General features: G+C 45.6%; 1 protein-coding gene across 5 annotated transcripts in view; it reads left to right on the top strand.

The window, feature by feature from the left end:
* Positions 1 to 24,551, top strand: part of Ec (ubiquitin specific peptidase echinus) — an 86,088-nt gene that overhangs the window by 52,383 nt on the left and 9,154 nt on the right. For 2 of the 5 annotated variants that reach the window (XM_076910379.1, XM_076910380.1), the window contains exons 3-5: positions 6,817 to 6,909; positions 20,845 to 20,979; positions 23,753 to 23,917. In XM_076910379.1, coding sequence (XP_076766494.1) covers positions 6,817 to 6,909; positions 20,845 to 20,979; positions 23,753 to 23,917 — 393 coding nt within the window. Of the gene's footprint in view, positions 1 to 2,615; positions 2,685 to 6,816; positions 6,910 to 16,162; positions 16,498 to 19,128; positions 19,249 to 20,844; positions 20,980 to 23,752; positions 23,918 to 24,551 lie in introns of those variants that run through there. The other 3 variants (XM_076910383.1, XM_076910382.1, XM_076910384.1) reach the window with 3 other exon arrangements.

Here is a 24,551-nt window from a genome sequence, read left to right on the forward strand (position 1 = left end):
ATTAAATGGAATTGGGACAATTACAAGGGAATTTTAGAACGTTCCTTCGACACGACTAAATTGGTTTTTGTCCATAAATCCATAATTCTGGTAGTTTTTCCAATTTTACGGCTACGATGTTATTTTTTAGACATTCATACGTATGAGTTCGTAATTTACAGGATAATTAAATAGTAGAGGCGTTGGTTTATCGAAGCAGAAACGGGCAAGAATCGAAGCAGGGCGCCATGCAAATATAAAGACCGGTTGCGAGGGCGTCATCTAAATCAAGTCTCTTTTATACACCCTGTCCTCGAAACAAGAGAACGCTTAAAACCGAGGCAGCTCGGCTCGCTGAGACGCTCTCGATTGAGACTTCGCGCGTCGCATCGATCGTAAATCGCGGCGATGGCTTCGCGAACCGTTTTTCTCGCGGCGGAAAAAATATTTTTTTGCCACCTTCGAACACGCGCCAGCGTTCCATTCGCGAGGAATGCGTTCTGTCGCAAGCATCGGCAACACGATCGTATCCAGCCGTTCTTTCCATTGTGCGAGTACGCGGAAAAACTCGCAACCGTTTATCGATTCGCCATATGTACTCGCGCATGTTGTCAGGGAGGGAATGATTATAGCTGTCTCGATGACTGACGACCAAATGGAACCGTTTTGATACAAATTCGCGTTTTTTTCGACTTCATGAACGGTGCGTTCGAACGAATATTTTTTTGCGAGACTTCTGGTAAAGGGTTGAAATTATACTCTGTTAGTTAGGGTGTAGAATGGTGTATTTTATTGTATAGGTGTTAATTTGTTCCGTGTATTGCGTTAATATCTGTTATTAAAAGTTTATGGTACGTTCGGTTTGTGGATAACAGATGTGTATACTTGTTCGTTTATATTTGGCGATCAGAAGTCCTTCACGTAGTATGATGGGATTAATATTAACACTTTCTATTATAAGTCAGAGTTCAACAGCCAAACACTGGTACGAACGATCATCGATTGCTAAACGGTACATATAATTCATGATTCACGGATTTCATTGACTAAATTTCTCCAACGACCTCACACCGCGGTTAATATTAATGCGTCCGTACGTACGCAAGTAGTGCGTCCATTCACTGACGTAACCTGCCAACGAGCCACGAGGAGCTCTTACTATTACAACGTCGGTTTCGATTCACACGGTCAGGAAAGGAACACGTGCAAATTAGCGCGGGAGGATTAATGTGAAAATATGGGCCGTGGATACGCACCGATAGAGCCCTCGCAGGGAGGAAGAGGAAGAGGACGATGGCGGTAGGGAGAGTTCCCAAAATTACTCATTCTTTCCCGAATCAAATTGCGTAACAATCTCGTAGCATCGTAGCGTAACGTAAAACGTTGTCAGTGTCGTGATGGGGCCCTCGTTCGTTTCTCCCCAACCTCCTCGTCGCCCCTTCCTCGTCCTCTCTGTCGCTGCACGTTCACCGCCGTCTCCGTGTCTCCCCACCACAAGATGGGCCTCTTCCGTGGCCCTGTTCGCCACTTCCCCTTTCCGCTCGTTCGAAAAGCCGGCTCTCCCCACCAGGCCAGCCTCTCCCTTCTCTCCTCCACGTTACAACTGACCCCAGTCCTCTCACCCACGCTGGGGCCCTTGTAGTAAAAATGATCGTCTGTGTGTTGTGTACTGTAGTAAATCGCAGGGACGCATACGTAAATATTCTAATGAACCTTTTGTTCGAGACTTTTATTCGATTCTCTTCTACGTAGATTGGATACTTTTGGATAAGTTGGATATCGTTATGAGATTCTACGCTTTAGATGGGTATGAAAAGGAAGATGTGTACTCTTGGGGTTGGTAGAGAAGAGTATGGCGATACTTTCAGTGTCAAACATTAGGATCTACATGTCCCACTTAAGATTTGTGTAGATTGGGCTCTCGAACTTGTACAGAACCAGCAAGAAACACTTAGACACGAATATATTCATCCATTTTAATCGTTCATCTTATTTTAAAACATTGCTCTGTTAAACGCACTGATTCCTTACACCTTCTAAGATGATTGTAGAAAACCAGAAGCGACAAACTGATTCGCAGGACGCCTTACTTAAAACAACACCCTTCTGCCCCATCTCACGCGAAATTCGCAAGCGTCTGACCGCAATCCAGACGACCCAAACATCGTCTGCGTCCCTGTGGTTGCCGACAGCACGCAGAAATATCGTATATTATAGCGTACTACACGCGTACCTTACTATACCTCGTTTCGACCTAGACTATAGCTGGATGGCACAAATGCGGGTCCCGCGAGCCGCGCTCACCGAGGTCCGCCGCGTTTCCCAACCTGTCCGCAGGAGTCCCACGGGCGCTGCTGTCGGCGCGGAGCGGTCCCAGCCCTATCCGGGCATTGTCGCACCGACGCCCGGCTAAGAGAGTACTTGTGTCGCTTTGCGTGCAACCCTCGCGCGTCCTACCGTGCACTCGTGTTTTGTTGTTCATTCGAGAGAGGCCAGACCGGCTGAATCATGCCCAGTGCTACCGTTACGAGCCAATTGGGAATCGATCGCGGATGATCCCGTAGTTGGTGAGAAAAATCGTCGCGCGAGCCCCTGCGCGAGTCCCAGGGTTAGGAGAACGGTCTGTTCGCCAGCGAGCCGGGGAAAGGACGAGGATGAAGCAGGAGCAGAGGCCAAGGAGGCAGGCCCTCTTCCAGATCGCCAAGGTTTGATCTTTTCCTACGTCTGCCCTCGATAATTCCTCCTTTCCTCCTCTTCGTGCCTGGTTCGATACGCTGGAATAACGCGTATATACCGTTACATGTATCTCGATCCCGTGTCTGCAGCCTGTTGATTCGACGTTCGGCGCGCCGCTTGTTTAAATCACACCGTGTATATTTAGAGCTTCGCGGTGTGTAACGATTGTTAAAAGCAGTTTGTAATTACATGCTCGCATCTCCTAACGAGCCTGCTTCTAATTGGGTTTTTCATCGTATTCTCTGCCTGCGTAGCTTTGTAATTATTGTATTAGAGAGGAAAGTACAATCGAGTGATTGGAAATTTGAAGCAGTTCGATTCGATCGATGGTTAATATGAGAATGTATGAAGCATCCTGTGTAGCTACTACAGAATTTGTCGTTTAGTCGATTAGAGTCGAGCTTTGCGGTTTCAGGGTTTTGATATCGATGGAAGATTCGAAGGGCTGGGGTTGTGGTTACGGTTACAGGTTTGCAAAGGGATTTCCATCGGCGAGGACAACACGAAGAAATGTCTAAAGTGCACACTTGTCGCATATCCGTCTAATCTTCGATCGCGGTAGATTACGCTAAAGTTTTATCTTCGTTTACTTATCAAAACCGTACAATCGAACGATACACAATTATATCGCGTCCCAACTGGTGGCCACTCGAACAAGGCGTTGTCACGTGCGAACAGCTCTCTCGAAATGGAGAAAACCGTGCGTTGGCACAGATTCAATGGCGCCCATGGCGTTGCCCGTTTCGCAAGGATACGATCGAAGGCAGCGCGATCGATGCTCGCGCGGTTTTTCGATAACAACGGCCCATTAGGTCGCAAGCAACTATGGCGGAACGCGGCTAACCGTGGTCCATTTTCCTCTCGCTTTCCCGTCACCTTTCGTCCAGGTCGATTCTGAATGAACGCGTTCGTGGAGATCGTTACGCGACCACTTTTCCGTCCATTCGACTGTTTCCGCGATAAATCCGCCATGTGTGCACGCACACGCGTAACTGTCGACCCGATCGGGTATGAAAATCGCGCGAAATTGCCGGTTGCTCATGCAAATTGGCGAACGCGGTGGGAAACGAGCCGCTTTCGCGACAAAGTCCGCGAATTAGTACGCGCAGCTGCGTGTGAAGTTTGTTTTCGTGGAACTTGGGAGGTGTCAAGGGAATCGACTGAGAAACGTTACATTGTGACGTAACTTTATGTCGAAACATTGGGAATTTTGACAGTATCGGAAGGCTGAGTGGGAAAAACGTCAGGATTCAGTGTTGTTCCAACACTCTCAGCTGACTAATTAAGCGTATTGTGATTAGATAACTGCAATTCCATGCGCAACGAAGAGAGAAGTTAACGAATCGTCTAAACTCGGTTGTTGAATACTGTTGGCCATTCGTGATCGACATTTTAATCACGATTAACATTCAATGATACTTACGATCAACGTGTACGAAGTTGATTAATTCGTATTCAACCATTAGACTAATAAAACGATTACAAGAATAAGTAATGAGGTGGGATGAGACGGGGTGGTTGAATCTTTTGATTAACAGCCAGGAAGAAGTTTCCAGTTATTTGTATCTTAATTTTAGATGAATCTTCTTATATGTGGGCCTTCGAGTTAAAGAACAGTACAGCTAGGAACTGTTGGCGGAAGAATACGTTTTTATAGCCAGTGCGTTCCGTGCAACAGATCTGAGTGAATGCTCCGGAGTCATGCAACAATAATTAGGTATTTAGCGCAGTCTGGAATTGCGAGGCGTGGATGTAGTTTCTATAAAGCTTTCCCCCTCTCGAATTCATTCGTAACAAACGTACAATCAATAAAGAAGAAAAACGTTTATGTATAGTCAATGTAGTAGCTTAATCGACACGAATCGAGTGACGAACGTGTCCAATAAAAATCGAAGAATTTTGGAAAACACGAAGACAAGAGGATTCTGCGATTTTAATTCACCCTTTAAATTGCTCTGCGTGCGTTCTGGTTCACGATAAAATGAACGGAAGTCATTTATCGACAAATTTTGCAATCGACAATTATTCCACCTGTTTCTAAACGCATAATCGTCACTTTGTAACGTTCACCCATCGATTGCTTCGCGCATTCATCGGATGTCGATTAATATGTATCGAGGTGCGATCGATGTCGTTGTCATTCGTAAAATGACACGTTCACAGTAGCCTTTGGTCTTCCCGACGAATTATTCCCGATTAAACGATAATAACTTAACGCTTCGCGCTATTACCTTTATGCGAGGACCGTATCGATACGCTTCTGGTGCAAGAAGGACCCTGTTCACCTGTTGGATCCCACGAGCCTTTCAAAACACGTCCGTTGAATGAAAACACTTTCCCGCGTATATGTACACGCCTGGATCTTCTTTTTACGATAACGCACGAGGGAAAAAAGAGAACGCCACCGGTCCGGTAATATGGCGGATGAATGGGACGATTCAGTGGATTCGCCATATTGCGGTCAGATCGTTCGTGAATACAATGTCGATGCGATTGTTCTTGGTACGAAAACTCGACGATTTTTATTATATTCGCTGCTCGCAGAATTCTTTTCGAAATGGAACCGCTGAATGTGTACTTTATGAAACGCTTTAAATTGAATGAAAACAAGATTAAATTAGAAAGCATTTTGAGAGACGGATTAATTGTTTCGGTCGAAAGAGCAGGGAATTGTAATATCAGAAACTCATTAATTCGTTCCCAAGCGAATGAATATTCATAAGGGGGTTGGAAACGTACGTTCAGCCATTTCTACGCTCCACCAAGCAGGTGCGGACGTCTCAATCGAAGCGTTAAGAAGCTCACGGAAAAAAAGTTGATTAACGTTTACGAAAAAACGGCCAATTCCTAGCGAGCCTTCTCTAATCGAATTCTATCTGTTCTCATATCGTGCGAACGAACTTCGTATCAAGTTAACTTCCGATATGCCTCGAAGTAACCGCGACCCACAAAAGAGGTCGATTGGTCGTCGCGTTCCACTCCCCTGTTTCTCCTCTCAGATAAAGAAATACCAGCTAATTAAATCCACCGTATCACACAATATCCGCTATATCGCGATCTCGAATTCACCAATTAACGTAATTGCTCGAGAGCTACGATCAACTCTCCGCGTTTTTCTTTTTTCACTCGATCAACACATTGTTCGTCGAAAAAACATCCAGATATCTAATAACGTTAGATTAATCACAGTTATCGTTCCACAATAAGTATATCGCACTTTCTATCGACAAATCGTGAACGATCGAATCTATTTTTTAAACATCGACCGTCTAACAACGACATTCTCACCATTTTGAAATCCTTCTCGCATCCACCGGTGGAATTCGATATTACGTTCGCGTGATTTATCGTAATCGCACATCGTCGTTCGTACTATTGTAAAAAATAGCCATGGCGTAACGTTATGTTATTACGATCCGTTCAGCACTCATTGTTAGTTAGGTTGGCACGGCGTCGCTGTACGATTCCGTAGGGGTAGACCGGATATTTGGCCAGGCAGGCCGGAAAGGCGATAATAATGTTCCGCTATGCGACAGGACACGGCCGCGGAAATTGTGATTTACTTTTCCTCGGAATATTAATGCGCTCACGATACGGTGGGCCACTATCGCGCTTGCTCCGTGTTACGTCGCATTTCCATACCTCCTCGTATTACGCGTACACCCACGGTCGTGCCATTTTTTCCGCTAATCCATCGCGCGCAGTCTTCCCAGAGATTTATTATTAATTACCATACCGAAATTGGGACGCGCCGTTGGAAAGAAATGTTCGCGGGAACGGTGAACTTCGAACGAAGACAACGCGTTGGATAATTACCAAATAACCGTAAGTATGGAGGTAGAGAAAAATACTGTAAAATTGCCGAGGGAACAGTATTTTTTGTTGTCAATTTAGTAGAGGGAAGTTTCAACGCAGAGAAGAAAGTTTACGGTGTTCTCTTGCTCGCGATATCCCACGATGATGCAGAACGCTATGAATCTTCGACGTTTCGAAAAGTTGGAAACTTCGCGCGCAACGTGCACCGGAAGTTCGCGTTATTTTGCTCCCGCCGCGGGTGTTGATTTTACGCGGCTTTTAAACATTCATTTTCTCGCGTTTCAGGTGTTATGGCACCTCGACATCTTCCGGCGGAGCTTCAGGGAACTCTCTGGACATGCCTGCATGCGGGAATCCTGCATCTTCTGCGCCCTCAAGGTAAGCTGGATGGATCCCTTCGTAAAAAAGAAAATCGAGAAAAAGTACGGGGAACCTCATTAAGAACCGAAAGTCGGCTGCCACGTCACTAAATATTATTTTCTGCAGCACGTGACGAAGCGGACAAATTGTCGATGAAAAAAGAGGAATACCTCTGAACGGGTTCTCCTTGCTTGGTTCGATTCTACGTGCAACCAAACGATGCTGCGTTTTGTCATGATCGAGATTCGTGAGAACGCGTGAATTTCTTTTAAATACTCGGATGAAATCATCCTTTAACGTAGATTGCCCATTCTTAGGAAATTTATAAACGATGTAGTTTACCAAACAAACTTTTCACACATATTTCTTTATATGCTTCTATTCGCGTAAGAAATGTTCAAAGTAACCCCTAAAAATTACCCTTCTGGTCTAGAAAAAAAACTCAGGATATACTTTCTATTCGAAATTTAAACTCGACTTGGTACGATGTCATCAGAAGACATCGAATTAAGGTTCTCTTCATTCTGATCGTATAAAGTACCAAAAGAAAACATTTCTCGTCCGAGCAATGTGGAAATCAAGCAACCCCAATCAATGGTCCCTTTGAAGCGATCAATATTCTTAGTAGGGCCGGAGCTACGACACCGAGAGCTTCAGGCAGATCTGGGTTTCGTTAAAAACCGCCTTGACATCTTTACGTATCGATGAGCTCGCCAACAAAAGCGGACAGCCTTGAGTGGGTTGTCGCAGTCGGTCGCGTACACTCCGTGTGTCGCACGGTGCGATTTCGATCATGCGACGCCGCGGCTCCCACGACGATAATGAAAACGTCGAGCCAGAGGAAGAGGGACGCTCGAGATAAAGGTGCATAAGACCGAACCACTCGAGACGCTCGAGAGGTGTAAGGATTGCCTTACGGTTACCAAGCTAGCGCGTTCACTTCGTGTTACAGCTCCGTGAGTAATCTAATCTGAAGGGAAAGGGGCACCTCTTCGAGTTGTCGTTCAAGGGTGGGTTCTTGTTTGCGCTGGAAAATCGTTGTTTCCTGAGAAATATGACTATTGTTCGAGGTGTAATATATTTGGTGGTTTGTGGAGGAATTTTTGTTTGTTGATCAGGGATGATGCGTTATCTCGTCGACCTTAAAATGGATAAATGGTCCGAGGAGGAGAATTATATTTATACAATGGCAAATTAACGAGGAAATTTTTGAGTTATGTAAAAGATCGTTTTTTTGATTCAAGAGTTGCACGTGCAGTACTTCCAACGATGAAACTAGTTTATTCGTTAAACTAAAAATGAAATTAGCAAATTGGTTCTTCTAAGTGCAATTTTAATATGTGTCGTGAAACAGTAAGGAAAGTTTAATGGCGTTGGAATTGCCTACTAATTGTAATGTTATTTTTATCGTTTGAGTGTATCGTATCTTTGAAATGGTTAATCTTGAAACAGACGTAATTATTTCTTACAATTATCCTTCATCCTACTTTATTTCTAGAGTAACAATCTTACATTTCATGGCACGTGCATACGTGAAACATATTGTTAATATATATCTTCGACACATTTTACCATCGGAACACTCGTCTTCTAATTAATTTACATTATACCGTGCCTAACAGTTCTTCTTTTCACGGCCACGCGAAAAATCACGCGTTTCTTAACCAACCGTTGAGTACCCTCGACCGTAGGATTTTTTTACGCAATGGAAAAGCGTTGATGCAAGGCCCGTGCAATTGAACTTCGATGGTGGCGACGATCGTAACGGGCCCTCGCACCTTTCTCCGGCGTGAAACGCGTTTCTCGCGTGTTCCGCGATTGGTCGACGGGAACGGAAAACGGCCCCTCTACGTCCTCGCTGGTTCATTGTAGTAAACGCTCGGCGAGTAAGACTTCTCGGAACACGTACGTCTCGTCCGATGCGTGGAACGAAACGAAGCGAGGCGTCGCGACGCGTCGCGGGACCCGGGACGGGAGAAACCCCACGGAATACGTGATGGATCCTCCCAGCTGTTCTCACGGGGTTAATTAGTAATCTCGAGAGTTAATTGCCGCAGGCAAAGGGTACCGTGTTTCAAGCCAAGTTCGCGGGAACACGTAGACCAGCGTTCCCTTCGCTCGTTTCTTTCTCTCTTCGCTGTGTATTCTCCAGTACGACCCGTGCGATTTCAGAGTCAACCCTGGGGGTAACTTGTTAGACAGAGAATTTTATGTATCGCGAAGGTTCTCTTTTTTTTAGAGCCCTTCGAGATGGGTTTTGGGGATTAGGAAGAGAAACAGGCTGGAGAACAGAAATAGCAACTCGAGGGTTAATCATTGGGTTCGAGAATGTAGGTCTGACGGTGGAAACAGTTAACGCGAAAGGATAAATTTGACGGAATTTTTTAGAGGATGTCAACTCTACAATTTATTCAAGTTTTATGTATTGATTGAAAATGTATCGCGGATAGAAGGATTGAAAACGTAAGATTTTCTCTGTTGTCTCTTAAAGCAGTAATGCTTACGTTAGCCAAGTGCAATTGTACTTGATGCAGACTAAGCTTTGCTGTCGGATGTGTCATGTGTAGTGACGTACAGTGTTATTTTCCTGCCTCATCCAGGCATCGTGATGTTCGATGCATAGGCATAGTTGGTGACTTTATAGCGTTGCACGGAGAACTAACAGAACTATACGTCTGAACAGTGAACGTATTTATCTCTTTTCTTCATTTATATATATTTGCCATCGAAATATTTCCAATACAACTATCCGAATCTTCGTAAGTTTTTTACAACGACTACAATATGAATATTTCAGTATTCACTAGGACACGTGGGGCGTCCACCAATTCTAGGTCAGAAAATTGAAAAGACAGATAGTCCTGTCACGTTCCGGTGTGCAAGCGTCAACTATGAAAGTTTCTTGTGAGAAGAGGAAGTATCCCCGCATACCAGAGGAAGGATACGTGTATCAACCAAGAATTCGAGCCGAGATGGCTCGTGGTGATTCATCAGGAACGTATTTCGAGGGGTCGAAACACCTTCAGGGTTAAAACGAACCGCGGCGACATTCGACGGGACGCCATCCGCGTTGCCTCTTCGACTTTACGACTCGTGGACCTCGCGCACTTTCACCCCAGCCCTTCAACCGCAAACGCCATTGTTGCGGTAAACGAGTCTCGAGTTATATTAAATCCTTGTTTGTTTTCACGATACATTCAACTAAGATAATTTTCTCTGGCGAAAGCTCGAGTCACTCGTATTTCGAATGATTCCAGATTCGAGATTTAATTATTACGTACGTTCCTAATGCGAGCGAATGCTGGTCTAACGATACTCGACGCATTTCATCTTTATCAGGCAAATGCAATCATAGAGCGGTCTGGACACGATCGAGGCTCGCATTATAGTAATGGACATTCGTTATTACAGAGACACGAGCGACCCGTTACGCCGATGCTATCGAGGAGACACGCACTTAAGGGTCGTGGATCTAATTTTTCGTACGCGAAATACAGTTACGTCCGTCGTGGGCCGAGATAATGGCCGGTCATTTAGGCAATTAGGGGACATTATCGGAGACGTTCGCTGTTTGCGTCGACTAGGTGAACAGTTATAACCAGGCTAGGAACGTTCCACACGAGGGCACGAAATTCGTTCCCGTTTTGCACGCCGCCAGGAGTACGATTTGCGGCGATGCTGCGGTCGCGCGCGGTTATGAACACCGTGCGCCGTCGTTTCCGGCCGTCTCGAATGACCCTCTTGAACTTGCACCTTCTTGGCGTCCCAGAGAATCTCGACTCCATTTTCTCGTACAAATATATGGAACCCGGTCGACGCGTCAGTGTACTTTCGTTTTTGTCGTCGTTCCAGTTGGTACTTCGACGGCATCGTTTTCATGGTGCATGGTTAAGTGGTCCTTTGATTTTTCCGGCTGATGATGAACGTTTGGTGATGAGAAAATCTTCTATCTTTTAAAGGAACACGCAGCTAATTGCTTCTGATACTACTATGAATGAAGATTGGGTTAATTTGTTTAGAAATCAGTATTTATTGTACTATAGCGTTATTAATGTAATATTTTTTTATTTAGCAGATTGTGTGTAGTTAGGAATGTGCGATACTTCTATTCGAGTCTATTCGACACCGCACGATGAAGTTTAAAGTTGTGTGCAACTATGTATTAATGGAGGAGTTATGAATAATTGCTGTCGTCAACTTACTATCGCCACATCCTCGTGGGTGTCACCTCACTTCCCGCAAGTTAATTTACTCGGCCCATTACTCCAGATTCATACGTCACAATGAGAGACTCCTTATCTAGAGCCGTTCGCTGCGCGTTTGTTATTCGATAATCGGCGTTCGTGGGCGAGCACGTGTAACGCAAGTAGTCGCTTAACACGCGTAGGCTTCGTAGCATTTCCTTCTTCCCAAATAGCGATCGCCGCATGAATATTTAAATGGAATCGAACCTTCCTACGCTTCGAAGTCGGAGATTCAGTAGGAGCGTCACAGGAAATCACGGTTTTTATCGGGTCCCCGGGACCTTTCTCTCTCGCGTCGTCCGTTCGTGGACAAGTTTTTAAATCTCGCCTGGAAATTATTTTCGTCACCGTGCAATCTTCTCATTGATCCTGGACTTTCGGAGAACTCCACCTCTTAATGTCTACATTTCGCCACTGAGACGGCTGTTCCGAGAAACGAACGGAACGAGGAAGCCAGAATTTCGCAGAAACTCCATCTCGAATTCCTCAATGAACCTCGAACCCGGACACTTCGAGAGAAGTTCTTGCAACGTGGAGTTCCTCCACTAAAATTAAAATTCTTAGACAATATGCAAAAATCAAGACATTAAGTCGTTGAAAAAATGAAAGTTGAAAAAGAAGAAAATTTAGGAATACGCGAACAACCTATGGGACCATTTAAAAATATTCAAAATTGACATTTAAAATACTGAAAGGTCTTTGAATGAGCGGATGGAATCGCAGGATATCGCCTCCATCACGGAACACAGATCAGTCAGGTACAACCGAGCGTAGCCTCTGGCCACTTTTTCCATCCTCCGTGCTTTTTCGTGTACTCTCGTGGCAGCTCTCTCTCTCTCTCTCGTTTGTGTTAGTGGTACAGGACCCAACCGTGTCTTCGATGCGGAGGGTATGGATATATGGAACTGGCTTTGTCCCAGTACTCGTAGTACGGGTCTCTCGTATTCTCGTACGATTCACGTACACTTTGACGACCACACGGAACCGTTCCTCGTGACTGGCGTAGTTCTACGAGAGGAGCGGTGGACCCCAGGGACGTACGCGGAGTGATTTCAACGCGTGGTCGAGCCTGCGAGGCTCGCGAATCGGACTCTCGTTACACTGCAACGGGCTGGCTGACATAACTGTGGGAAGCAGCCAACTTTTTTTGCGCGATCCTCATCTGCATGGTTATTCAGAGGTGGACGCGATGTACAATTTACGTTACCTCTAAAGGGTGGCTGTTGAGACTTTTCAGACGGCTAGTAATTCGAAATCATCAGCTTTAGATAAATCGTACGTGTTGCCTTTTCTTATGCCAACTGTGTCGTACTGTTTGTTTCGCATTAATTGTGATCGAAGGTTTGTGGTTGGGGATAAAAATTTGATGATGGAATTGATAATAGTAGGATGGTTTTGTTATTCATAATTATTATGTGTTTTTGTGGGTTTGATATTGGAAGGTTTTTTTATTCTTCTTTTAGGGTACGTGGTAGTAGTTGTTTCGTAAGCATAATATTTAATGTCTCGAGAGCTGGAGTTATTTGCTCTTTGCACGTGTAAGTTACGCTTGATAGATAAGGAACTGTGTCAGCGTATTTTATGTGCGTTGATAACACCGCCTCTGTGATTAAGGCTTTCTCCCGTGATGTAATTCTTCTGGTTTAATGTGGACAATTATGTACATGTTACACGTTCGCAAAAAAAGTGACAGGAAATGTTAAATCTGTAACCATTTGTTCTCTATTATTTCCTATTTTTTGCTAGAAAATTTTTATTTCAACGACTAGTGATTGCCAGCACTAAAAGCGTGAATTATTTTATCAAATTTATGCTTTGTCTTCAAAGTTTTGCTTCAGTTTGCATTGTACACCACTTATCCCCTAATTCAATCCTCCCAACACCACCTGCTCCCACGCCCCTTCCCAAACACATTTTCTGGCCCTAAGCTATCTTGAAACACGGTTCGTCGCAAACATACAGGTTGCTATGCACATTCGAAGGTTCCTAAGCAGACTGGATTTTAAATACTACCATAAATTTTCGTTTTCCGTTCGAATTTTTTTAAACGCCAAGCCAGCTAACTCTCGAGAAGGCAACGAGACCGAAGAAAAGAGGTCGTGGAAGAGCCTGAGGAATACGTTCCTGGGTTCGACCAGGTTGGTGAACGTAGGACAGCTAACCAGGTGACGTCATTGGCTTCTCGGATCTATGGAGGGCCTGTGGCGGCGGTAGGGGAAAGAAGGGGGCCAGCGTGGCGAGAAAGAAGAGGAAGAGAGACGGAACGAAGGGTGGGGGTTGTTCTCCAGCACAGTACGAGCCGCTGCCTTCAGGTACGAGCGTACGACGCCGCGTGCAGGTAGTCTCGTGTTCGTTCTCCACGTCCCGCGACGCTGTCGAACCTCTCCGCCTGGCTTCGAGGCGATTTTCCGGGTTTCAGAGCCAACTCTTGCTCGATCGAACGATACACAGCAATACCAAGTGCGCGAGACGTCGAATCGGCGAGGGTTGGAGCAGTCGACGTTAGTGTTTACGAGTTCAATTCGATTCTAGTGGACGGATGGAACTTCTCCTTCGATTCCGAACAATTTTCTCGATTTTCAAGCGCACCCTGCGCAAGTGAAAAATCGTACAGACCGCAGAATCGACGCGGTTAACGTTGAGAATCGATCGTGGACGATAAAAGTGAAGTGATAGAGAATCTTGCTGCGAGTTTCAGAGCCCAACCCTTGCTCCATCGAGGAGTTTATTCCATATTGTTTGCGCGGAACATCGACTAGAAGGGGTTCGAGGTGATCAGCCGTGATGTCGGGAGCTCGGTTCTATCGCGATAGGCGATAAAGGTGAAACGTCGAAGAAGTTGATGGCGCCTGAAAAAGGTTAGCCAGGAAATGGGAGAAGTTGATGCAGATGATACATCGATCTCTCCGCTAGCGAGGAGGGATGTTTATGGACGTCGGTGAAGAAACTGGTTACCGTTGATTATGGTCCGACGATGTCCACGTGAGCTGGCTTGGGCGCATCTCGGCGGTGCCAGCGGTTTTGCTGCGGCAGGAAGAGAGTGAAGGAAAGTAGGAGACTTCTTGCTCGAGCTGCTCGATGGTTATCGCCTATATAACTGGTTTTACGTTGTTTAGAGTAAAACTGGTATAGTGGAGCGAGCTGGTAGTGAGATCGAAACGGTCGCCTTTGAAATCCCACGTTTCACGGATCCGTCTTCGCGCGACTCGAAACAAAATTAAACGCTGACGCGTGCTTAGAAAGTAATTTACAACAGTTTAATCAGAAATACGCACGATCTCAAAGGTGATCGACGAACTGGAACAGTTGGAAGGATAAATTGTCCGAAGATCTCGAGTGTTTTCGATCGTCTGGTCCAGAGTCGATCCCCAGAATTTGAAGGAAACCGTGTCAGCCGCGGAGCGTAGCACGTGGCACGGCGAAGTGGAACGGACGAGTCGAGGGAGAGATGCAACGAGTCGTTAACGCCCGGAAGAGAGGCTTGCAAACTGATTGAGGAAGAGTATACTAAACACCTCATGACTACAATCAACCCGATACATCAACGCTCGCGCATTCAATAGAAAATAACGTAATTAATTCTGAAATAATTGAACGCGCCGTAGCTAGTTCTCCGGCTAACGTTCCGTGGGCCATTGTGCAAGTCGGAATACATTTCGCCCCGGCGTTCCTAGCGCCGACGATGGCGGCGTAGAGGGCCCCACGGCGTTTGTTCAGCCCGCGCGAAAGATCGCCGGCGTCGTAGATCGAATCGGTGACTTCACTTGCCAAACGAGTTTATGTTTTTAATCGAGTCTACGACTCGTCTGCCAACGGGTTCTCCCCGGGTACATCCGGCATGCAATTGCTGGATACGAATCCGCCTTCGAGTATTCGCGGACGATCATCTGCCGGGCCCTCTCTTTCAGAACCCGGCCACCTGTTTCCCGTGGACGCGCGTCCCTTTATCCTGAGCCTCCCCACACTCCTCGTGAAAGCAGCGACACTTGCGGCATCGTGCAGCTTCTAACGCGGACGTCGATAATCAATAGCGTGATTCGTACGTTCGATTGATTAATCGCCTCGAACGTCACGTGGAACGTCTTTCTGTGCTAGTTTAATGAGATCCAACAAGCAGGACGTTCGGATACGCGGAAAACTTTGACCTTTGCGTGTTTCCTGAATATCCTCGCGCCTGCGTAATCGGAACAATTGGATAGTTGGATGATTAAATGAATTGAATATTCGAACGAAGAGACGTGAATTTGTTGAAATTAGGACCACGTATTCAGAGAGCGGAGGGTGTAATTAGAATTTAGATGGAACTTATTTCATTACGCATTTCCAGTGTTCTAAATTTTCCTGGAGGAACGATCCGTATCAGTTTGAATCAATATTAGAGGAAAGGTGCACTTCAAATAGAGAGAATTACCAGGCGTTATCAGCGCCAGGGTGAAAAAAAGGGTCGATCGACGGGGAGCACAAAAGGCAAAAGGGTCTTCCGCGTGGCAAATGCAGTCGTGGAGAGAGAGCGGGCTAACGAATGCAGCGTGTAGACAGGGCAAACAGAGCTATCTCTCTGCGAGAGAGGATCAGAGAACGGAGTCCGGCAGAGTGAGAATTTGTATTTGCTCGGGACCTGTCGGACGGACATGTCGCTCGCCTCGTACGCCGCGCTTATCTCGATTTCCAAACGCGATTTAGAGTTGGCTGCGTTTCCACTTGTACTTGAACTTCGTGAACTTTGGTGAGCTCGTGCGCGCGCTGCGTCGTGTACTCGAGGAACAATATTTGGAAAGAGAGCGTTGCCAAGTTTCTTCGGTGTTGTTTTCACTCGAGGAGGAGCGATCTTCAAACACAAGTGGAATCCATTATCAAGTTTCAAGGAAGTCGAAGGTGTTTCTGTGTTATTGTATTTTGGAAAAAGCGATCTGAGAATGATCGAGTAATAAACGAAAGTGTCTGCGAAATGAAACGAAGATGATCGTGTTCCGTTTGATGGGCTGAGCATTGTGAAAAGATAATGCTAGCAACTTCAATGAATTTACTGAAGGTTCGATCGAGTGCAGCTGATGTCGGAGAACCGACTGCTCGAGGATGAGACGCGAGTAGACTTTGAACGATCGCGAGGAGCGACTGGTAAAATGAAACGTAGACCCTCGTAGCCAGTTCCAACGGTCGAGAGACATCGCGGAAGAAAATGTTGAAGTGGATAAAAGTTCGTCAGGACGCGTCCGGGACGCCGACGCCGCTCGTCCGCGAGAAGAAGGACGAGGCGGTGGCAAAGGTCGAAGTTGAAGAAGCGGCGAAGGAGGAGGAGGAAGACAGTGGCATGGAAAGGGAGGATACGCCGTCCAACATCGAGTTGAATGATCTACGAAAAGTATGCTAAACCGTACAATCGACGTAACGTACACAGGGTGCTCGTGAAGTTTCCATTTGTTTCGGTGTAAATCAAATTCATGAATTTGTTAAATGAATTTCTTTAGAATTATTTCAGAATTCCAAAAGATTTTCACTGCGATACATCTGGACTTTATACGCACGCCATTTTCTTCGCTGATCGCACGGTTTAATTTCTTTTATCCTCAGGAAAGCTGGAATGTATTTTTAATTTATTAAGCGTATGTTGTATCAACAGAGAAAAATATGCACGATCGTGCACGTTTGTTTTTTACCTGAAGAATGCAAATTTCGACATTTCCGACATTCTTCCTGTATTTGTTTACGATCGTCGCGTTCTTGATACGTGGCTTGAAAACACAGTCACGCCTCCGTTTGTTTTTTCCCGCCAGTTTTTCGAGGATGTTAATGGTCCCCTGTTTTTTCCTTAAACCGACGGTGACGTCTCTCAAAACGCATTAAGCGTTGCAAGATAAGAATTAATGGCGCATCGCGCGAAAGCATTCGAACCGATACACATGGCCCCCTCTTTAAAATGTCGTTAGTGCTCGGTTTCTTGTGTCTGCAACACTCGAACAGATTCCCCGTCCCTTTTACGATTCCTCCCCGTTTCGTCGAGTTAGCTCAACAGACTGACGTTCTCCGAGCGTAATTCTTAATTGAGTAGTCAAATTTCAAGTACCAAGACCAGCTACAGCAATTTCAACACAGATTTCCACCAAGAACACAAGCGAAACAAATTTCACTTACTTAAAGTTACACCAGATTAATTATCCAACCACGTCAAACGAGTAACACGCTAGCGTTATCTAATTACTTCCTCTCAGATTCCGTCAACGACATTTCCCAACTTTCTCTCGATCCTCTCACGCCAGTACCATCGTCAATTACAGTCGAAGTAATTATCGAGCGTCTATCGGAAAAGGGGAGAAATAAAATTGCAAAACCTGGCGCACAGACTTGCAGCGCGAGTTGCCCAATCTCCACTTTGTTAGCCAACTAGCTCGGATAAATGTTAGAGCAGGGTCGCTTTCATTCATCGATTTCCCTCGCACAGCAATGCAGTTCGAGCAACGTGCAGGCTGGTTTTTTCGACGCCAGGCTAACCTGCTTCGAACAGGTGCAACGTCGTTGTCAACACACGTGGACGTTCAACCCGGACTGTCGTCTTTAGATCGGCGTGCGTGCTCTCGTACTACGTTTGTCAATCTCTGTGTATCGCCTCCGGTGTCTACCGCGATCCTGGTATTCGATATCCATCGAACGACTTTCGTTGAAAAATTTCACTCAGCCATTTGCGGTTCTTTCGATTTGCCGATGGTTCGCGCGCACCTTTCCCGATACTAGTAGTCAACTAGGAAAGGTCCGCTTTCTCTTGATCAACGTCGATTTTTGTCGCGGGACTTGGATAATCAAAACTCGAGCGGGTTTCAGCTCGTGTGATTTCTAATTTTTTTCAATAGTTGTTATCCGTTCTGTAGAAAGCGCTGAGAAATTTGCAGGATAATAAACAATTCTTCGTTTTCAAGAATTTCTTTCGTTTTCTCGAAGCCTCAGACGCGATTATTCGATGCATGTTCGCGATTTTTCATTTCATACCAGAAGTCTCTTTGCAATTACGATCAACTGCGCGTCCTCATCGAAGACTCGACCACTCGATCGATCGCTCGAACGACCGTACGCACAAAAGATCTACGACGCACAGCCGCGTGACGGTCGCCTCGCGCGGCTCGACGTCCTTTTTTCCCTTCGTTAACATTTTTCTCGTCACCGCGTCTCTTGGAACGCTGCCAACTATTGAGCAAGCAGTCGACTTTCTACGCGCGGGCATCGATCGTTCGAGGATCGGTTGCGAAACTAAACTCGTTCGCCCTACGTCTCTCGCGGGATCGCCATTTATTCACCGTCGCGTGTGCCTTTGCACAATCCGCGGCGGGGAACGCATCTCCGCGAGCGCGTACGATCGTCCAAAATTGGCGCCTCGACCGACGCACTCGCTCGGACGGGGAGCGTTCGCCGTCGATCGTTTGCGAAATCGTTCCGCTCGTTCCCTTCATTCATGCCGCGGCGATACGCAGGTTAGGCGAAAGAAAAGCAGAGCTCGTACGATTCGCGTTGAAACGCGGACGGATTTTCGTTCAGGCTACCGATCCGATTTACATACCGCGAGGATTTGCATAACGCTTACGCAATGGGGAACTGAGAGTGCGTGGGCGTCATGAGTTTCCTTTTGCGTTCGCGAACCGCGACCGGGGGGGTAACTCAGTGGCTCGGTTTCGTTAATCCCGTAGTTGGATCGCGATACCAGCGAATCGTGGGCGGATCGTTGGTTGCTCTCTGTGGCTGGTGAACGCGAATTTTCGATCGCGATGACGCGCTCAGCGATTTAGCGCGGCCACGCGAATTAGTTTCTGCGTTACGTGATAATCGAGCTGTTTTTTTCTAACGAAGTTTGTGAAATTTATTATTATCGGTCGATTAATAGCTCTGCTGCGCCAAGGGAATCGTAAATTTCCGCGGCTAAAAGTTTCCAGGTTGTGTTTAGGGACGCGCGATCGATCTCGATCGCGAGTAATTTCGAGCGTATCGTTGAGACTTTGGAAGCGATCGAGAATTTTGCTACGGTGATTGATCGATACAGTTATGTATAGTTGTTGAATGCAGTTAATTGGCGTTTAGAAATATATTCCCGTTGCGCTGCATGGAAATTAGTGCACCTGACAGAAAGGAGGTGAGAAGTACCTGTCCCCTAAAAACGGGGCTGCTTTAATATGGAAATTTGGGGCTCGCATTCATGAATAATAATAAATTACGTGAATAAATCAGTCTTCCGGATCTTTAATACGTCTGCTAAAAACGGGGAAATTTATTTCTTTGAAGGTTACTTTATTCGTGGACAGTTTATTTATTATTCATACGTGCGTTTTTACGCTTCGTCCTTTTATTCCCGGCAACGCTACATATTTGACGATAAATTAATATTTAATCAATTTTTTCGACATCTCGATGCGAAGCGCCAACACTTTCTATCGAGCATTTTTTGCATTATTTGCCGATATTACGGGCAATTTGTATTTCATCGTTGCGCACGGTCACGATACAACTTTCTGAGCAACGTTGCACAACGGTGGTTGCATTTTTTCTGACATTTATGCCATAATTGTTACCCAATGCTGCGAGGGGGTAGGAGTTTCATACGACATTACACAATACGCCTTCATGCCCGGTGGCCAGCGGATTCAAGTGCATCTTCTGCATCGGTAACGCGATACACGTGTCCCACAAACAGGGATATTTACACAGTCTTCGCGACATATGCTGCAGCCGCCGCCCGTTGCCTCGACGCCCTTATTCATCAGAATGTTTCGTCGCTCAACGATGTATCGTTCGAGCATTCAGCGTCGCGTGTTCGTCACTTTGCAACGTGCAAGCTAATTTCAGAATTGGATATCAAATTCATTCGAATTGGCAATCGTTTCGCTTGGCATGAAATCACTCTGGTGTCGCAATTAAAATAGAAACATTTTAAGAAACGATTCTAGAGAACAGATTGAGGTAGAAATCGAGAATAACAAAATCACGTTCGACGCTTCGTTCTCAAGGAAAACATCTTTGAAAAAATATATAGTGATAAAGTCCATAGGACAGTGTGACGCGCGTCGAAATCTTCTTCGACTACGCGTGTTGCATTTACTCGCGACCTTTACCATCAGAGCGTTCAAACTTTTTCAATGATTTCCTTAAAAAAACGGCGTTTCGAACGCGATTACTTGACTTTTGTCTTCTGTGTTATTTTTTCCCCAGATTCTACAACCACAGCGTAAAGGTTGTTCAAGAGGCAAATAGAACAGTCTATATCATTATTACAATCCTTTCACCGCGGTGCCTTTTTACCTACACATCTCATTTATCTCCTAAAACAATAAAGTATCGTTTACCTTGAGCCACTTGAACGATCGATCACAAAAACCGGCATACGTATGCAATTAACCGTGAAACAATTTTTCCAACTGCACAATAGTGTCGGACACGCGAGTACTCGACGTCTCGTTAGCTCGTGCCGCGGAATACCGTGGCGAAAGGCTGAAGAGCGAAACTCGAGCATATATATATATATATATATATATATATATATATATATATATATATATATAGAGAGAGAGAGAGAGAGAGAGACGAACGCGTCGTTAATCACTAAAACGCGGGGAACAATTGAACAATTCCTCGATCGTGTTTCCAAAAGACAAAAGCAGCGTCCCTCTCTCTCCCTCTGTCTGTCTGTTACCAGATCGCCCGCATTAAATGTTCGTCACTTTGTCTGTCGCAGGACCTGTTCTCGCAGCTGCAGTTTTCGCAAGAGAGCGCGCTGCCGCCAGACACGCTGCGCCGCGCTCTGGCCAAGAGCTTTCTCGACCAGCAAAGGTTCCAGCTGGGATTCATGGACGACGCGGCTGAATGTTTCGTAAGTAAACGATCACCTCGTTCCCTTTGGCCTGTTATGCGCGCGATCAACTAGGCCACCAGGTCTAGATTGTATTCCGGACGAAACGGGCTTCGATCTCGTTTCGCGAGTACGCCTCGCAATCTTGCTCTCCTCGATCGTGACTGCAGGTCGTTTCGATCTGCAATTAGGACAGTCGATAGCAGGGAGTTTGCAGTTAGCGCGTATTAAATCTGCTTGAAATTGTCTGGTGTTCGATAATACTTTGGTATTTCATTCGAGCTACTTTTCTGATAGCCTCTCTCAGTTTTTCGTTGTCTTATATGTAATAATCGAGTATCGTCGGAGTATAACGAATGATCAAAAGGCAGCAGGATAAACGTTCGAACGATCTCCGCTCAGTATCTCGAGAAATGTTCGCCTCGCATTGTCTTTCAGTAAAAATGAGAATGAGCGTCGACTCGGTGTGTGCGTGAGGGGAGATCAGGTCCATGGAGTAGCTTATTGTAGCGTGACAGGGGTACGTATAAGGCAAGGTACGACGTATCAAGCACGGCATTATCAATTTTACATTGAATACGTTCCCGTCTCCTATATTATCCAGCCTCGTGTCGATTCTTACCACCCTGTAGACATAAATCATCTTAATCCACTCGAGCAAGATTTGCATAAAATATCTTTGAAATACAAACTTGTTTCGCGTTAAGCACTGTTTCGTTAATTTTATATCAAATTCGTTTCAGCGTCTGATATATTGTCTTACTAACTACTTGCCAGCTACTTAACGCTCAACGTTACTAATACATCAACTTTCTCTCTCTCTCTCTCTTTCTCCCTCTTTCTCTTTCTCAAAATTATAATCTAAACACAATTACTCTCGTTTAATTATTAAAATTCGTTGGAGGATCAAAATAGAAACTACGCATCGAGGTACGAGCGACACGGCAACCTCTCTATAAATTCAACCAAAACCACACGGCGTCGTTTCGCCGTCGTTTTTGCTCATTCATAAGAACTATTAACCATTACTCGCGAGCGTAATGCCGGCGGTAGCATTAATCTTCCCGTTTCGACATTCACACCGCGCGCCGTGTGTCACGATTTCCTTCGGCGACGCAGCCGCGATTTTCCAAGCGGTTTACGATCCTGAATATTCCATCGCGCAAACCAGTTCTCCCTCGCTTCGTCTCTCTCTCTCTCTCTCTCTCTCTCTCTCTTTCTCTCTATCCATGTTTTTCCTAGCGCGTACCGCATAGTGGGCAAGCACCACCGGGGATTGCCATAACCCGGGTGTCCGTAGGCGAGTCTAAGCAAATACACACCGTCGGGAGTCCACTTTCTAGTTTACACCGGAGTCACGTTTAGCCGGCACACGTGTGTGTCGACATCGGTTCGCTGGCTAAAATGAATGTAACGCTCCACGAATGCAGTCCGCGAGCATAATAAACGTAAGGAGGACGGGTGTCGAGATCCCTTTTTCCGTTGTCCACCACGTTTCCGGGGCGCGCTGATTCGACTACCCCTTGCGAGCTAGCGGAAACTGGGTTTAATCGTGACGGTGATCGTTTTCGACGAGTGCTCGCGAGATACTTTTGTGGTTAGCGATGGTAGATTGCGATCGATGGATCGAGCACTGTTTTTGTATCTTTTCGAAGTGTTTGGATGTTTGGAATCTCTCTTAATTTGGAAATCATCATCAGTTTCTTGGGATGAAAGTTGAAGAAAGTATGTCGTTCTATTGGGATTATCTTGTAAATGGGTTTGCACAGGGACCATCACCGGTAATGACAGTCATTTATCTTTCGCAACGGGGACAAAGATCACTAGCAGCTAGAAATTCGTGTCGCGATCCTCATAGTTTCGAAGAACTTCTTCACGATCCAAGGTGAAAACTTGCATCACGTGGAATCGAGTCTGCTTTGTTTCTACGATGGAATTTTAATGTTCAAATAGTGTAAATCGAACTACCTCGAGGTACGTGCGTCTGAGTTAGCTAAATAAATAGTGGAAATGCAAATTGCAAAACACGATGGTACGGCAGGCTTCGTCTACGAAAGTCTGCGCGCATCTTCTGCCTTTTCATTTACGATATTAACACGTTTCCATTGATTTCTACGTCGCTAAGGGTACAAGATTTGTTGATCGTTCGAGTAGAAAGTGCAAACGCATGGCAAAGCAAAGTGGTACAAGGCGAGTGTCCCCGTGGATTTTCAACGGACGACTGTTTCATCACTAGGGATCAACGGTTCGTCGGAAACGCTCGAAAGCAACAGATTCAGGCTTGATTTAAAGACGCGCAACGATTTCAACCATTAACGCTGTCTCAGTGGATATATTTCTAAAGCCTCGAATGTAGCCGTGGACACTTATTGTGCTTCGAGACTTGCTGCCGTTTGACATTCGACGACTAAATTTACGACTCGGTTTTTATTTCCTTGGGCAACTACAGTACCTGGAATGGAAGGATGGTAATATATGGCGTTCTCCAAGAACGTCTCGCGAGATGGACCGGTTGCTTCGACTGCTGGACTTTACTGAACATACAATTTATTTATTTCAAAAGCATCGCATTATCGAACAATCCACGATTCGACTAATAAGAAAAATGTATCCACCATTGCATAATACACTTGGCAGTCATTTTTCTCGATACGTATTCCAGCTTACTCTTTGAAATTATCGTTATCGATCGACGTTTACCAAGGACTCGTCTATTTCCATCGGTGCATCATCGACGTCACGGTAACAATGATCGAAGAGAGAGAGAGAGACATTGATGGTTTTGTTGTTGCAGGAAAACATTCTTCTGCGAATACACCTTCACATCGCCAGCGGGGAGGCGGAAGACATGTGCAGCGCGAGACACTGCGTGCCGCACCAGAAGTTCGCCATGACGCTGGTCGAGCAAAGCGTCTGCGGTGCTTGCGGAGCCACCTCGGAGCCTCTGCCTTTTACACAGGTCGGTTCAGTCGACGACACTCTCGTCAAAGGTAGACGTAATCGACGCTCGCGAACGGGTTAACCGCGGTGTAAATAACGAACGAGCTTCGCTACCGATTCGCCAGCAGAGTTCCATTTTAACTGAGACGCGTGAACCAAGTTTGGAGATGGATCTGCACGGTTGAATATGCTTTGCAATTGAATTTAACTTTAGAACTGTAGTTAAATTGTTGTACGAGTTTATGAATTTTTACGAGGAAAGATTGCAGTAAAAACGGACAGAGAAATGGAAGTCGTTGCAAGGTAGAACAACGATACTCTACGCGAATTACTTGAGGATATTCCGGTCGAAAGACCGCAATTTCCATCGTCATCAACCCTGCTCAATTCAAAACTATAATCGTCCACTTAGACTCTAAAATTTCATCAGATCCGCGAGCATTACGTCTGCAACGGATACATTCGTATAAATATTGAACGCAGAATCTTTAGTTAGCGTGCAGTTCGTGGAAAACACGTTGCTTACGAAACGGACCATTACGTTTCAAGGATAGTGTTCAGTGAATAGTTTCTTTTCCCTCTTTACCCACGACCAACTAATCCATCCGTCCATACGATCCTCCACTACCACCCAACGTTTCTTTTCTCACGTT

This window comes from Xylocopa sonorina, chromosome 2, assembly GCF_050948175.1.
Source record: "Xylocopa sonorina isolate GNS202 chromosome 2, iyXylSono1_principal, whole genome shotgun sequence".
NCBI classification, from domain to species: domain Eukaryota; kingdom Metazoa; phylum Arthropoda; class Insecta; order Hymenoptera; family Apidae; genus Xylocopa; species Xylocopa sonorina.